The following is a 16,993-nucleotide window of genomic DNA, read 5'->3' as shown; positions in this document are numbered from 1 at the left end:
CTTGTATTGTAGAACCGTACCATTAGACCAATGTGTTCTGCCTCACTCATGAATCAGTACACTGCATTACAAGTCTTTGCTCAGAGTTGAGCGTACATGCCTTTCTGACCTATTCTACATGACTATGTGACTTTATAGGGTCTAGGAAGGCAATTTTGGAAAAAAGTTGATGCAATCTCTTCGCTCCACTTTTTCCGCATGTGTGTCAGCTTGCGACGTGGGCAGTGTCAGAAGGAGGATTTAGGTAGGTGTTACATGATAAAGCGATAAAGCGTCAGGCGAAACGTACGTCGGGAGACATGATTACGTCATTCTGAAGGTAGTCCAATAGTCAGCCATGACTCGAGCAGGCAGAAATGATTTAAGCTGCAGCCGTTTTAATGACCCTGACTTTAAGTGGCAGTATATCCTTTCCTATACTCTACCAGAAAGCACTTCCTAATACTATTACAATCCGTAAGTGAGTCGATTAAATACTTGCTAAGAGAGTGGTCTCTAATGCTCGAATTATCGTACGTCAGAGTGTTTAGCAAACAGCTGGGGGGGGCGGAGTAAAAACATATACACTACGCTACGAGTTACCTGTACACTCGTTACGGTAGTGATTACCAGCACTCCTTTCTTTTCGAATCTACCATTGCTACTCCGCCAGAATGGATTGCATACTACTAGCACAATTCGTAAGGGAGTTAACTAATTATAGGTAGTTTATTCCAGCGCTCAGTAACCGATCAGTAGAGTGCTCCGAGAAACAGCTGAGGGGGCGTGGTGAATATCTTTACACTCCACGACAAGCTAATTACATACTCGTTGTGGGAGTGACCACCAGCGCACCCACACTATTGAATCTTCCAATGATTTAAGTAAGGATCACGCTGTATAGGTGGTTATGCAGAGAGACTAATACTCCATTGGGGACTGTTACAATACTGAACTATTCCCTCTGGCAACTAGAGAGCACAACGGTAGTATTTCTCTCATAGCAAGCCCTATGTATAATGAAACATCACTCTATGGTGAAGTAACAATATACTTACCTCACGAGTGGATCCAGTGCTAGTAGTTTTTACAGCAACCTCCAAAATTGCTTGCTCAGGAGTTACATGATGCACTGTTTGTAATAATATTTATTCAAGTGTGCACCTCTGTCCGTCACTTTTTATCTCCCTTCCATCTACATAAAAAAACTTTGAGCGTGGCATCAATTTCTGGCTGCTAACAATCTGCACCAGATACTGTGAAAGCAACTGTTTCTCACCTTTGGCATGTCTCCTCCCAAAAATTGTGCAATGCACCAAAACACACTTTCCTTGTTCCAAAATGGCCTTTTTATATAGTTACTATTGTGCCTTCTGAATACATGCGCATTGCTTCAGATCCCCTTCTGATTGAAGTATTGTAGCATCATCTATTCTAAACTACAGCACAAAGAAAGGAGATCACATCTATTTGCTGCACTCAAAGGACTTGAGACTTGAGATGATTGAGTCTAGGAGTATTTAACCCCATCATATTTGAGTGCAGCAAATAGTGACCTTTGGGAGATCATGTGATCTCCTTTCTTTGTGCTTTTGTTCAGAATATTTGTCCCTATGTGCACCGGCTGTATATATTAGTTTCTGATTACAATATATTTGGGTGAGCGGTTTACCATTTGTTGTGTTAGCATCATTTATTGCAAGATATTTTCATCAGGCCAATGTTCTTCAGCTCATTAAAGGATCAATACAGCACATTGCAGATCTTTGCAGCGTCCAACAAAACTTGTGTTGCAGTACTTCATCAGGCCTACTGTTTCAGCCAACCCCATCAGCAGTACAATATGTTGTAGCCCTTTTTATGTCCATATAATGTACTGAAGTCTTTTTCAGCATGACAATTGATTGCTGCACTTATTACATCAAAACAGTGTGCTGAAGAATGAAGGCAACATTGCAGAATAGAAACAGACACTGCAATTTCAGTCTAATCATATCCTCGTTTGTCACTAAACAGGGAGAGCCAATAAATAACAAGGATGATACAAGCAAAGGATTCTGGTAAAGGGAATAGCAACCATGGGGTTTCCCTGATATATTGGCTATCACTAAAAGGTTAATTGTTCCCAGTCAGAGTACATGGAATTTGCCACTCCTTCATCTGATATGGTTAGTTTACAGTCGATTTTGAGTGGGTTCTCGCCTTGTACAAGGCAATACAGGGGAACACTCAATTTATGGCAAAAAAAAACTCTTTGACAATTATTTTTAATCAAGAAAGGAAAAAAAGTTGCGTCCATCACATACAGTTATTAAAGTAGCAAAACGTGAAATCTAAACCGTATATATATATATTTTAATACATCAGTTAGGTAGTACAGTATTAGATAATAGTTACTGCATTTTTTTTTTAATTATTGAACTCTTAATGCCATTTTTAATGCGTTTTAATGCATCCTGTGATTTCTGTAGCAGGTTATAGCGCACCTCCCCAGCAGTGCAACATCTTTGTAACACTTTCCTGTTTGTGATATTTTATTGCCAATATTCCCAGCAGTTTGAGCTGTCAACTGTAACAATAGATAATGTTACCTTAGTAGTGCAAGGATACATTGTAGCTGCTGAGTTACACTGACTGAAAAAGCCATTATGTTAGGCACAAAATCAGGATTTTGACAGATTTATAACAGGCGCACCAAACAATTGCCAGCTTAGGTAAGAATATACAATTATACATTGTCACATGCTTTACATATACAAAGAAGAAACAGGGGGGAATGATGCTTTAAAGCGCAATGGGACAAATAGAGTAGCTCCAATGTACATTCAACAGAGGGGAACATATACAAGTCAACCCGGGTTTCACAGACGCCCCATTACATTTTGGGTGAGAAGACCCTTCCACAGACGAGAGCAGTGTGCTGAACAAAGAAAAAGCATTACCTAGTTATAGGATACCCTAATCTCCCCCTTATTCACCAAGCACACCCCGTCCTTCCGCATTGGGAGTGACGTCATAGTCACATGATCGACACTGCTACAGGTGCCAAGATGGACATGGACCTTTCAAGATTTTATTTAGGGGAGCTGCAGTTGTGTCGATCATGTGGCTATCACGTCGTCACTCCTAATGCGGAAGCACAGGCTGCACTTCAGGGGGATTATGATAGCCTATAAATGCCTATAAATGGTAATGCCAATCCAGTCTGAAGAGTCCCTTGACACAAAACATTGTCGGACTTCTGTGACATCGAGATGGGCCTGTATGTGTCCCCCTTCTTCTCTTGAAAGTACATTGGCGCTAAGTGGAATGAGCTTATACTGCTCTATTTGCGTCATTGTCGTATTATAACTGCCTTTGTTCTTTTCTTTCATTGAAAAGAACTGTAAGATATTTTTTGCCCTAATTTAAGTGTTGTCTGGTACTGTTGCACACTAATCGTTAAAGGTGTAATCCACCCTAACTAACCTCTGTCTTACAGGATTAGAACTGGGAAGAGACCTCCAGAGCTGAACCGCATTATTATCAGCTCCGGGCACCCACCGGTTCCTCAGATAATTACTAGTGAAGTTACTGATATTACTTCCTGGTTGTTAAAGGTTATTGAAGTAGCCATCCAATAGGAAGCCACAACTGATGATGTTGCAGCTTCCTATTGGCCTCAAGGTTTAGCAGCTATTATGTTTCTCCTGAAGGAGATTCAACACGGTAACTTCACTGGTGAGTATCTCGGGAGCCAGGGTGTCGCTGAGCTGAAAATAGTGTCACTTGGCTCAGGGGGACCTACGGTTCCCATCTTGTAAAAAAGTAGCAGAAACTGTTCCTTTAAGGGTCTGTTGATCCTCGTTTGACTATTGTTTCTCATCAAGGTACTTTGCTTTTTTGTTATTTTTGATGATTTTTTGGTGTGCATTCAATTGAATTTTTTACTTAATGCGGATTCTCACCTTAAAACATCCGAATAATGCCATGCAGACCACTCCTTCGTAATAATAATAATGGAGAGCAAGCCATTACCTGATAGAATAATACATCGTAGGGATCGCTTATCAAAATAATGCATTGCCTTTGCCTCTGTTCTAGCTTGTGAGCTAGTGTATGGAAAATATGCAGCATATCAAACTATACCGTATAGTAAAATCTCCCAGATGCAAACATTGTGCAAAATGTGATGTAAAAAACATCCAATATATGAAAGAAAAAAGTCCATTAGGAAGAACGATTTTTTTTCTTTGATACAACTGGTTCTGTTCTTTTCACTAGAATTGTATTAGTTCTGCACCCAAGAAAAACGGATACACGAAGCCAAATGTTGCAGCTCCTTAAGGCAGTAAAACTACACCCCCCCTTGTTTTCTTATTATTTTAATATGTAAATCATGTGATAATGTATAATCCTACATTCTTACCTACGCTGGCAATCGTTTGGTGCTCCTGTTATACATCTGTAAAAATCTTGATTGTGCGCCTGACGAAATGGCCGACTTTTAACTTTGTGCTGCAGTCTGTGAAATGCTGCAGCTGGTATATAACATTATACTACTAAGTTTAACACATTGTTACAGCTTTCAGAGCTATATACAGTCTGCTGTTTGGAATACAGCAACAGATCTGTTTGTGATACTTTGTTGCTAAAAGGCCGAGCTCAAAAAGGTGTGTGATAGAGCCTGATTCAAAAGAGGAAGTGTATATGACTTTCTAAATGGTTTCAAAACATCAGTAAAAATGACATTTGAAGTTTAAAAAAATTTAGACAGTATTATCTAATACAGTACTACAGAACTGATTTATTTATTTATTTAAACCCCATATAGGATTTTTCAAATTTTTACTGCTTGAGGCTGCAGCCAGGCAGGGAGCGAGCGCGCTGGCGCTCATGCGCGGTGATGTCACGCTCCCTGCTCGGACGGGAGATTTGTGGCCGGCTAGGTGCGCGGGGGGGAATTCAGGGGGGCGCGGCCATGATGTCACGGAGCTGGTTCGCCTTCATTGGGCGAACCGCTCACGTGACACGTTTGCGGACGACAAATTCAAATTTTCTTGCTCTGCAAGCAGCTAAGCGCCGAGCAGGCACAGGCGCTCGCTCACGCTGGCCGCAAACATTGCCTCAATGTGTTTCATAGCGGCCAGCGTGAGCGCAGCCGCCCACTCAGCGCCACCCTGGCCGAGGCCTAAGGCATCACAACCATGTGCAACAGGCAATGCATCAGCAAAGCATCAGCACATTGTCTAACTGGTTCATCCGTGAGCTGAACAGTTAACACGATGAAATGTGTTCACTGGCTCGCAGACAAAACTATAAAACGAGTATAACTAAGCACAGCTTCAAAGAATGTAATAAATGGCTTGTACGTGTACCTTGCTTGTCAATAAAAATTCCTTCCAGCTTAATTATATTTTGGTAGGATTCCTGTTCTAATTTGCAACTGTTATTGTCTTTGGAAAATATTTTGGCCGCTCTCCTTAATAAATGTTTTATGTTGCTCTTTAGAAGTGCCTTTCAGTAGGTGGCGGGCAAGGAAAATACACCTTTATTTATTGTTCACATTTTTTTCTCCTGCTCTGAATGGGATCTTTCTTCCTTTGACTCTACAGTGCGCTTTAGAAATCTGAGATCAATAAATGGCACAAAGGAGTATTTCCTTTCTTATTCTGTGAGGGAATGACTAGCATTGGCAGAGTGGAACATAACTAGACTCGTATATAGCAACAGTATCATAGCAACCTATTTATTTGACAATATGCTAGGAATTCCAGATGTAAACTTTTAGCATTCCTGGAGGTTTATAAAATGTCATGTTGTTTTGTTTAAAACTTTAAACAGAGGGACTTCGTGATTTATTTGTAAGGAAGTCAGAAGACAACGTAGAAAAACGAAATCATCAGCATGCCATTGGCTTTATATCATTAACGTTTCATTCCCAAGCAGCAATGCAAATGTGAAGCGTTGTGTTCCATATAATTCAGGTTTATCACCTCGGCAATCCAGGAAAGAAGTCATACTTTCGGCTTTGTTGTTGTTCATGATCAGGAATCTCCGCTAGCATTACTCGGCATTTCCAATATATACATGTCTCCTGCTCAATGGGACAGACTGGGCCAGTCCAGATTGCAATCCTGTCTCTAAGTAGGAAAGACTATACATTTCTGATTGGGGTATCAGAGCTCGATCATTAGCTGCCATTCAAGTCAATGACACTTAACGTAGGATGGAGTGCTGATACCCCTTATCAGCACTTTGTGAGTCCTGGTGAATGAATGCTGTGACACAAAAGGAAAAAAAGAAAAGATCTGAACTGGATAAACTTGTTGAGTTTTAAGGTAAATGATATATAAAGCACACAATGTGATAAATTATTATGAGCACCTATAATCACATTGGAGGGTTTTGTAATATTTAGTATACATTTTAATGACAAGTCCGTGACATGGTAATGTGCATTTCTACTGTAAGCAATCTGAATGTGGTGTATTTACGTTTTCCAGCTTCATAAAGTCTCTGGTGGAAAAATAGCATTGTATTAATGAAATACAATATATTTTGTACATGAACATGGTACTGTTTCTTGTACTACAGTCATGTTGATACGTGGCCTCCTGAAAATACAAGGCTGCTTTCAACTGACATTGTGTGACCGATTCAGGGGAAAAGAAAAGTAATTAATGATTTTTCCCAGGTTGATGAGACATCTTCTTTGGTTGTGGTCATCAAAAACATTAGTACACTTAGGGGCCAGGTCCACAGAGGTCTGTTAAGTCAGGGCTCATAACAGTCTTATCAAAATTGATCATGGACGTTAGTTTCCCTGGGATAACGGCGATCCGCAAAGCTAATTTATGTAAAAATAGCGTCCGTTAGGGCCCTCATTTGAATATCGTTAACGCGCTGGTAGCTAATAGGGCACTCCGACGCTAGCTGCCAGTACTGCGTTAGCCATATTCTAATGAAGATGCCAGGTAAATATTGCAATACAATAGACTGTATACCTGGCATCTGCCTTCAATAAAAAGACATTAACCATGCATGATGCATGCCTTCATGGTCACTGTGGCTTCTAAGGGATTAAAACACCGGTCTTGGGCAAATTATTTGGCCAAGTCCAGGGTATTCACTTTAGCTTTCCATATTGCTAAGGCATTGGGCTACGTCAGCACCCTGGACAAGGAAAAATAAAGTGCAGCGACCCGGCGTTTGGTTCTGGAAGCGCCTCACGCCGGGTTTAGCTATGACCTAGATAAATGAGTGTTAAGTTAATGTTAACGACCTGTTGTGGTTATGCGTTGAGGGGGTCCACACCACTTTTGCACATCATTAACACTACTGGCCGTTCAAGTTAACGCCAGGCCACCTTAGCAACAAGACAGACCTAAACGCTGCTTTTGGTAGATCCATGTTAGCTCTTAACAATACGTTAACTTCAGTTCGCGTATCGTTAAGTAAATAACAGAGTTATTCTCATTATTAGTTTCATCACTTACTTTTAAGGAGCATATTCTGCAGTCCAGCACAATGGTGATATAGAATACGATAACCCTAATATTACTAGGCTACATTAAAATTCACTAGTATATTAGAAAGCCCTGCTCCTGTGAGGAGCCAGTCCATACAGCAGTGAAGGGGTTAGCAAAAACAAATCCAAGCATGAAAACCAATAAGGAAAACCTTACCTTAATATGCCTGGGATTTGCGTTTCAAATGACACATCAAACCACCCAGTATTATTTTGCCTGGAAGCGGGTGCTGCCAAGCCCTAGCTCTCTAGTGGCGCCAAATCTGGAATGCTTCAGCTACAGCGGTCTCTGCTAATGCAGAGGCAAAAAGCAATCTATTCCTACCACCCTGGTCTAGAAGGTACGGTTAAGCATTAGGGTTGTGGGGATTAATCATACCTTTTTATGGTTTTATTACATCATTCACAGATTTTATAAAGGAAGCGTAATACATGGCCAAAAGTATGACATCAACTCATTTGGGTTATCGTGATTTGCTGTCATTCAAACAAATGTAAGAAATAATGTGATGTAAAACAATATGCATGGATAGTGTCATTTGATTCTCTTATTTCTACACTAGTTAGGTCCATGATAGATAGGTAGGTAGGTAGGTAGATAATGTTGATAGGTAGATAATGTAGATAGGTAGATAGATAATGTAGATAGGTAGATAGATAATGTAGATAGGTAGATAGGTAGATTGATAATGTTGATAGATAATATGGATGGATGGATAGATAGATAGATAATGTAGATAGATAGATACTCTAGATGTATGTATGTATGTATATCTTTATTTATATAGCGCCATTAATGTACATAGCACTTCACAGCAGTAATACACATGACATAATAATATAAATAACAAATAATACACATAACACATAATGGGAACAAGCGCTTCAGGCATAAAAGTAACATTTAGGAAAAGGAGTCCCTGCCCTGAAGAGCTTACAATCTAGATAGATACTGTAGATAGATACTCTTGATCGCGGGGATCGCGTGAGGCCTCTGCAACCGTAACACTTTGCCGGGATTCAGACGCATCTCCATGGCAACGCGGGGTCAAATGACGCCGTGGGTCATGTGACGTAACCTGTGTCAAATGACGCCACGGGTCACGTGACCCCGGAGCGTCATATGACACGTCTGGCAGGTAGGAGAGGGGGTGCGAGACTGGGGGAGGCTAGGAAGGGGTGTGCAGCTTAAAATGTTTGCGCTCCCCTGCTCTAGATAGATACATAGATAATAGGACACTGTAGATACATAGAATACTATAGATAGATACTGAACATAGACAAATACTGTAGCTAGATACTAGAGAGAGAGAGAGAGGGAGACCCAATAAAGTATTCATATTTATTGCAATATTCATTCTGCAGGTTCTTTAAATTGAGGTGTAATTTTTTTCCTGAGTTTCACGGTTTCGGGTAAATGATTTAAGTAGAAGTGCAATGTGAAAGATATAAGTGAATAAATGGAAATGCATTAGGTGTACAAGAATATCTATCAGTGGGGAGGCAAAGGAATAGCAGCAATAAAAGCAGTTTCACTGGTGAGTGAGACATGATAGTGAAATGAACCCAGGCCGAGCAGAGAGATTACAGGTGTGTGCAGATTAGAGTGCAGAAGTAGATGTGTAAGAACAAACTTGGCATGAGATGTCAGTGTAATACTTTGAAGTAAGGTTTACACAGAGGGTATTGAGAGAGCACGCTGAACACTCAAGCAGCTGCCACCGTTGCTCAGTTTAATATCCTAATATGGTAATAGTCAGATCTATAGCCCAAAAACATGCACTCTAGTTGCCTTCAATTCACTGGAGTGCCTGTTGTGGGACTCTAGGTCTATGATTTGAACTGAAACAGGGAACCTTTCAATTGATATAGGGTTCAGTCGCATACAGATCCAAATTGAAGTCATTACATTTATATGTCTAATAGGTTAAAACGATGTGACTTATGCCCTTTAAAAAATCATTTTTAAAGGGGTTGTAAAAATGAGGTTTTGAGTGGGTTTTACAGCCATTATCTTTCCCTTAGCCACTCCCCCTGCACATTTGCCCCGAGAGACGAAGAGCCAATCCATCAATCTGACTACAACTGGTATGGAGTAACATGATGGACAATCCCCATCTCCACCCTTCAGAGTCCCTGCAAAAACTAAAAGCTAAGGATCATGTCCGGCTTTCCAAAATATTTCAAAGTACTTATCTAAACTTTTTTAAAGGTGCCAGTTACTTAATTTTAACCTATTAAATCTATCACAACCATTGCTCCTCTTTGATTTTAGCAGGAGTATATGAGGGGTTTAAGGAAAGGTCGAGTGAAATATCTAAAGCAGGGTGAATGTTTCTCATTTTGCTTCAGACCCCGAATGGTTCACGTATTCCCTTTTTAAATCCTCCCTCTGTGCCACGTGTTATATAATCAAATTAGAAGATACAGAGAATGGCTTTAGATATGTTAGTGAAGTAAATGCTTAGGTATTTAAGAACTAAATATCAACTTTATTTCATATAGCACTTTTCTCCCAATGGGACTCAAACGTGCTTTACAATTACAGTATAACAAATTAATTTTTACAGACACAGTCACTGCCCAGATGAGCTTACAATTTATGTTTTTGGTGCCTGAGGCACAGGGAGATAAAGTGACTTGCCCAAGGTCATAAGGAGTTGACAACAGGAAGTGAACCCGGTTCCCCTGCTTCAAACTCTCAAACTCAGTGTACTTGCTTACAGAGTCAGTGTCCTTGCTTACAGAGTAGGTGTGTCCTTGCTTACAGAGTAGGTGTGTCCTTGCTTACAGAGTAGGTGTGTCCTTGCTTACAGAGTAGGTGTCCTTGCTTACAGAGTCAGTGTCCTTGCTTACAGAGTCAGTGTCCTTGCTTACAGAGTCAGTGTCCTTGCTTACAGAGTCAGTGTCCTTGCTTACATAGTCAGTGTCCTTGCTTACAGTGTCGGTGTGTCCTTGCTTACAGAGTCGATGTGTCCTTGCTTACAGAGTCGGTGTGTCCTTGCTTACAGAGTCAGTGTCCTTGCTTACAGAGTCAGTGTCCTTGCTTACAGAGTCAGTGTCCTTGCTTACAGAGTCAGTGTCCTTGCTTACAGAGTCGGTGTGTCCTTGCTTACAGAGTCGGTGTGTCCTTGCTTACAGAGTCGGTGCCCTTACTTACAGAGTCAGTGTCCTTACTTACAGAGTCAGTGTCCTTGCTTACAGAGTCGGTGTCCTTACTTACAGAGTCAGTGTCCTTGCTTACAGAGTCGGTGTCCTTGCTTACAGAGTCAGTGTCCTTGCTTACAGAATCGGTGTCCTTACTTACAGAGTCGGTGTGTCCTTGCTTACAGAGTCAGTGTCCTTGCTTACAGAGTCGGTGTCCTTGCTTACAGAGTCAGTGTCCCTGCTTACAGAGTTGGTGTGTCCTTGCTTACAGAGTTGGTGTGTCCTTGCTTACAGAGTCGGTGTGTCCTTGCTTACAGAGTCGGTGCCCTTTGTCCTTGCTTACAGAGTCAGTGTCCTTGCTTACAGAGTCGGTGTCCTTGCTTACAGAGTCAGTGTCCTTGCTTACAGAGTTGGTGTGTCCTTGCTTACAGAGTCAGTGTCCTTGCTTACAGAGTCAGTGTCCTTGCTTACAGAGTCAGTGTCCTTGCTTACAGAGTCGGTGTCCTTGCTTACAGAGTTGGTGTGTCCTTACTTACAGAGTCAGAGTCTTAACTCACTGAGCTGCTCCTTCTCCACTTGGTTTGTTTAGTGTCACCTGGTTGAATGATTATGGAGAGATTAAGAAAACAAACACAGGCTCTATGGACAATATTTTAGCTTCTCTCTGTAAATACTTTTGGTCAGAATTACTAAGCAGCGGTATAGACAATACTTAGCTCTATTTACTAAAGGTCTGTAAGACATCCCAGGCCATGTGGTATATAGTTTCATATTAGCCAGAGCTCAGTATGACTTATGATAATGAGGTTTTTTTAAGTAAGATGTTATATTCAGGCTGGATTTACGTATTAACCAGCAGTAGCCATCATGTTGGAGACATAACACAACGTTCAGGAGTCAGGTTCCAAACTCTGATTTCATGCCGTTTTATGCCATGCGTCTGGAATGCATGAAATGTCCACAAACGCAGGATGCCTTGTAACCTTTCAGAGATTAGCATTCTTGGCAATGCTTAAATCCATTTCCCTGGCTTTTCAAAAATAGCTTTTGATTTGGGACTGACTGTTTCATTTGCTTGATATCTCATTTTGGACAGGGGTCTATCTGCAGCTGCTTTTGAGCTTCAGCTGTTGTGTCTATCTGTGTGTGAATCTGCTGGATTGAACGTCACGTTTTATTCCCATGCAGCTTTGAGCTAAATGTGACGAGCCATGCCTGTTTTTATTTTTAACTACAGATATATTGGTTCAAAGATGGGAAGCAAATCTCTATAAGAAGCGAGCACTATAGGATCCAACGTGAACCCGACGGGACCTGCTCCCTTCATAGTCCCGCCTCTAGCCTGGATGATGATGGGAACTACACGATCATGGCTGCAAACCCACAGGTAAACTGCGGTCTGTCTAATGTCGTGCCAACGGGTCTACTATGAACGTCTCCATCCCTGAAGGTGTTAATGTATGAAGTCATCTTAAATTACCTCAGATCCAACCACAAAGGTGTTTGTCTTACATTATCAGGGTGGGGCCAGTAATGCTTTTACTGCAGGCGTTAAAAGCTTCTTTTTTTTTTTATGTTAAATAAATAGCTGATCCGCCATATTATATGTTGGAAATTCAGGTAACTGGTCATGTCAAGGCAAACTGATCTGTGCAGAGCAGCAGTAAAATTGAGCTAGATGAGCCTAAAGGAGAACTCTCCCTGTTTATTAGGAAGACTCACTGATGCATAATGTAGATGAAGAAATGTGTTATTTTGCTACGTGATCTTTTAGAAAAGATCATCCTGCCAATGTTTGTCAATGAGAGACAACTACATCTCGTCTATTTCCCCCTAATGTCTCTTTTACCGGCACGTTCACACGTAGGTGAGTAAGGGAACTATTCAAACCCTTTCTCTATGGCCTCTTGTTATACTCACAACCTCTTGTGTGCATCTTTCATTTCTGCTCACTGTTTGCACGTACGTATATCCTGCATCTTTCTTGGGTTTCATACTCTCCGAGTGTAAATAAAAAGTATTGAACAAAGTCAGAGCATTAAATACCTTATATATAAAAAATACTCAACCACCTTGGGGGGGAAGTATTGGGGGGAACAATTGTTTGTAAACATTGCAACATTTGGTACTGCTTCTGTTTCTCTGGTAAAATGAGAGACGTTTACATTATCTGAGACAGATTGTCGGCCACCTCATTGATTTAAGAGATATGAGATAAAAATTGTGCAATTTGCATAAAATTTGCTCCTAAATTGCCTACAGCACACACGTCTCCTCCCTCATCTTAAAAAATAGGAATCGTCAACGTTTGTATTTGTCAATAAAAAGTACATAATCCTATCAAACTTCATTACCTGTCAATGGCAGCACAGAAATCGCCTCTTGCGTCTTAGTGACATGAAGTAAGAGTCATACTTTGCCATGACTGATATCTACATAGATATTCATCAGACCTCTGTCTGCTTGAACTACTCTTGGATTACACATGAATTTTACCCCTGACCCCTTGATCACATTCACTTACTGTAGGATTTAGGGCATTAACTGCTATGGAAAAATAACCAAAACATATTAGTTATCCTTAAGGGACAAAAGATTGAAACAAACAGCTTTGTAAGCGACCGGCTGAAATGAATCGCATCTGCCAAGATAAAAGCACAAAAGGGATTATATTCTAAGAAAACAAACCTTTGTCACTGCGGCACAAAATAATGGGAATGTAAGTGCTGTGCTATGTTGCTGCTAGGTTACAATGCCTCTGCCTTGCAAGGGTTCTTTAACACCTCTGGGGCAGAGATTTGGGGTGCAAATGTGGGAGATTGGCTAAAACTTCCCTTAGTGGTGCATTGGGATGTGAGAAATATTCTCACGGTTAATTTTCTTTTAATCTAAAGGCATACATTTTTCAAGTAAAGTTCAGCCTGATAAATAACGAGCGTGGCCAAAATCTTTGAAATTAAAACTTTGTGGGTTGTTCGCAAAACCACAGTAATTCAACATCAGCAACTAAACCGGCTTGTATGTCAGGAACCAGCCAGTGCCCGGAGCTAAAAAATAGAGCATGAAGGCTTCGCACGATCGCTGGGTTTGAATTATGTAAACAAAACAAATCAATATTGAAAGTTGATGGAATTGCTGCTTTGATCCCAGTCTATAGATTACTTTGGTGTTGCCTTTGTGTTTTTTATTATTATTTTTTTGTGGAGAATAATGTGGTATGTTTCTTGGAAAAACAAGGTTATCTTTTAGGGCAAATTTACATTTATAATAAAGCTCCTAATAACTGTGATTCTTAGGTCCCCATCAACATTGTTATCATCTGCATCAGTCCTTCCCTAGTATGTTATTTTAGCATCACATGTCCTCCACAGCAAACCTTTACTGTACTGTACATACAACCTCTAATTCTTTCTTATTTAAAATCCAGAACTCCTACAGTTCGAGAGACCCCCGCTCTGGAAATCTATAAAAACAGACTCAAGAACTAACTATTTCCCTAGGCATTTAAATCATAAACCACAACCTGTCCGCCATTTAATAGCTACAGCACTGTCTCGTATCTTTCCTTGAGTTTGGCCTTGTTTATAACCTTAAATGTTTTCTTTGAGAAGGAGCGGCTCAGTGAGTACAGACACTGACTAGCACTAAGTGTGAAACAGGGGAACCTGGTCCAATTCCATGTGTCGGATCCTTGTGACGTTGGGCAAGTCACTTTATCTCCTGGTGCCTCAGGCACCAAAAACATAGATTGTAAACTCCACGGGGCAGGGACCGGTGCCTGCAAAATGTCGCTGTAAGATACAAGAACATGCTACAGCTGAACCCCGTTATAGCGCGGTCCTCGGGGTCCACCCGAGACCACTGCGTTAGTAACGGGGTCGCGAAAAAACAAAATGGCCCCCTCCTCCCGACACCCCCCCCCCCTCCTCCTGATGCCAGCTCCGCTCCGATCTCCAAAGGTAGGGAGGGGGAGTGGGAGGTGTGAGTGTGGTGTGCTGTGCAGTGTAGTGTGCTGTGAGTGCTGTGAGAGTGTGCTGTGAGTGCTGAGAGTGTGTGCTGTGAGAGTGTGCTGTGAGAGTGTGCTGTGAGTGCTGTGTGCTGTGAGTGCTGTGTGCTGTGAGCAGTGAGTGCTGGGAGTGTGTGCTGGTAGTGTGTGCAGTGTGCTGTGAGCAGTGTGCAGTGAGTGCTGGGAGTGTGTGCAGTGTGTGCAGTGAGTGCTGGTAGTGTGTGCAGTGAGAGTGTGTGCATGGTGCAGTGTGAGTGTGTGCTGTGAGCAGTGTGCAGTGTGTGCAGTGAGAGTGAGTGCAGTGAGTGCTGTGAGTGTGCTGTGAGTGCTGTGTGCTGTGAGTGCTGTGAGCAGTGAGTGCTGGGAGTGTGTGCAGTGTGCAGTGTGAGTGTGTGCTGTGAGCAGTGTGAAGTGAGTGCTGGGAGTGTGTGCTGTGTGTGCAGTGAGTGCTGGTAGTGTGTGCAGTGAGAGTGTGTGCATGGTGCAGTGTGAGTGTGTGCTGTGTGCAGTGAGTGCTGGGAGTGTGTGCAGTGAGTGTGTGTGCAGTGAGAGTGTGTGCTGTGAGCAGTGTGTGCAGTGAGAGTGTGTGCAGTGAGAGTGTGTGCAGTGAGTGAGCAGTGTGCAGTGAGTGCTGGGAGTGTGTGCAGTGTGCAGTGAGAGTGTGTGCAGTGAGAGTGTGTGCAGTGAGAGTGAGCAGTGTGCAGTGAATGCTGGGAGTGTGTGCATTGAGTGTGTGCAGTGTGCAGTGTGCAGTGTGCAGTGTAAAAAAAAATGTTAAAAAAAACGGGAGCCACATGAGAACCGCGTTATAAGCGGATTCGCGTTATATAGGGGCGCGCTATAACGGGGTTCAGCTGTATTATTATTCCTTTTTGTAACTGTGAAGTGTTTTGAGTCCCATTGGGAGAAAAGCGCTAGACAAATAAAGTTGTTGTTGTTGTTATTATTATTCTGCTGTTATTTATATCACTCATCCTTCTGATCGCTTAACAAGACTGTGACTAGAATAATTTTCATTGTGTATGGAAGGCAAGGGTCTCTTAACTGCTTTCTTATTCTCTTCTCTTCCAATTCCCTTTCTCTACAACTCCCATTATATTGACTCAGATGTAAAAACCCAAATGACATGCTTACATATTAGCAAATGTATGCATTATTCTATTCATCTATTTACAGCGAGACTAAACATTTCCCAATGGAAAATGCTACAACCACCACATAATTTATACAGCAAATGTACTGCATGTTTAGAGAATCATCCTGTGCTGTTTAGTATTTATTCCCTTAACTCCAGATGTGTCCTCTTCCAGTATATATTTGTCCAGCCCAAATAATAGAAAATAAGAGGAAGTCTGGAGCAGTATAACAGGAAATATCAACCTATCCAATCATTTCATAATGGGTTTTTAAGTATAAAAGAGAAGCACACACTTTGATTTCCACAGAGGCCACAAGTGCAGAAGTGATGCTTATTGGGCAGTTCGATTTTAGCATCGTATTAAGCAGGCCTTTATTTTAAAGGTGAAAAGATGGTGTTTGCAAAACAAACATTATAGGGGATAGCACTGAAACATTATTTTACCCTCGTTTTTTTAGGGGATGGAGGCTGGGGGGAACCGGAGGTGAACCACAATATTTTCAGCCTCGGGGGACTCCCCGGTTTCTGAGATATTTGCTTGCGAAGTAACCCGGTTTAAATCTCCTTCTAGAGCAGGAGTGGCCAACTCCAGTCCTCAAGGGCAATCAACAGGTCAGGTTTTAAGGATATCCTTGCTTCAGCACAAGTGGCTCAGTCATTTTGACTGAGTCACTGATTGAGCCACGTGTGCTGAAACAGGGATATCCTTAAAACCTGACCTGTTGGTGGCCCTTGAGGGCTGGAGTTGGCCACTCCTGCGTTAGGGAAAACATCACTGGTTGCGGCTGCCTACTGGATGATCATTTACATTCCCTTTAAAAAAGCCGAAAGTAATACCCGTAACCTCACCCGTCAGTATCTCGGGAACCAGGCGGCCCCCAGAGAGGGATGTTGGTTAGGGGGTTTGGTGCTTTAAGCGTTTGCAGGTGTAAAGTAAATGAATTGTAATGCAAACCACTTCATTTGCAAAAAAAAATGTGTTTGATACATCGAACGTGACTCATTAAAAGTCACTTGAGCCGCTATGGCAGGCTCTTCATTACTCCTCCAATGGGACCAGATCAGAAAACATTAGCAGTAGAAAGGCCTCAAGGTTATTGTAATGTCATTTTAGATGCATTTAAAGACTTGAAAATGATTATATTTCAACATATTGCAAGAATGTACCATGTATATTTACCATGAAAATGTGCACTACCTGCCTAAGCAAACT

At 41.6% G+C, this 16,993-nt stretch overlaps 1 protein-coding gene across 6 annotated transcripts in view; it reads left to right on the top strand.

Moving 5' to 3' along the window:
• Positions 1-16,993, top strand: part of PALLD (palladin, cytoskeletal associated protein) — a 187,812-nt gene that overhangs the window by 146,278 nt on the left and 24,541 nt on the right. For all 6 annotated transcript variants that reach the window (XM_075611686.1, XM_075611678.1, XM_075611669.1 and 3 more), the window contains one exon: positions 11,874-12,023. In XM_075611686.1, coding sequence (XP_075467801.1) covers positions 11,874-12,023 — 150 coding nt within the window. The remainder of the gene's footprint in view (positions 1-11,873; positions 12,024-16,993) is intronic.

The sequence above is a fragment of the Ascaphus truei genome, chromosome 1 (genome assembly GCF_040206685.1).
Source record: "Ascaphus truei isolate aAscTru1 chromosome 1, aAscTru1.hap1, whole genome shotgun sequence".
Classification (NCBI taxonomy): domain Eukaryota; kingdom Metazoa; phylum Chordata; class Amphibia; order Anura; family Ascaphidae; genus Ascaphus; species Ascaphus truei.
This window is presented reverse-complemented; position numbering and strand designations above follow the sequence as displayed.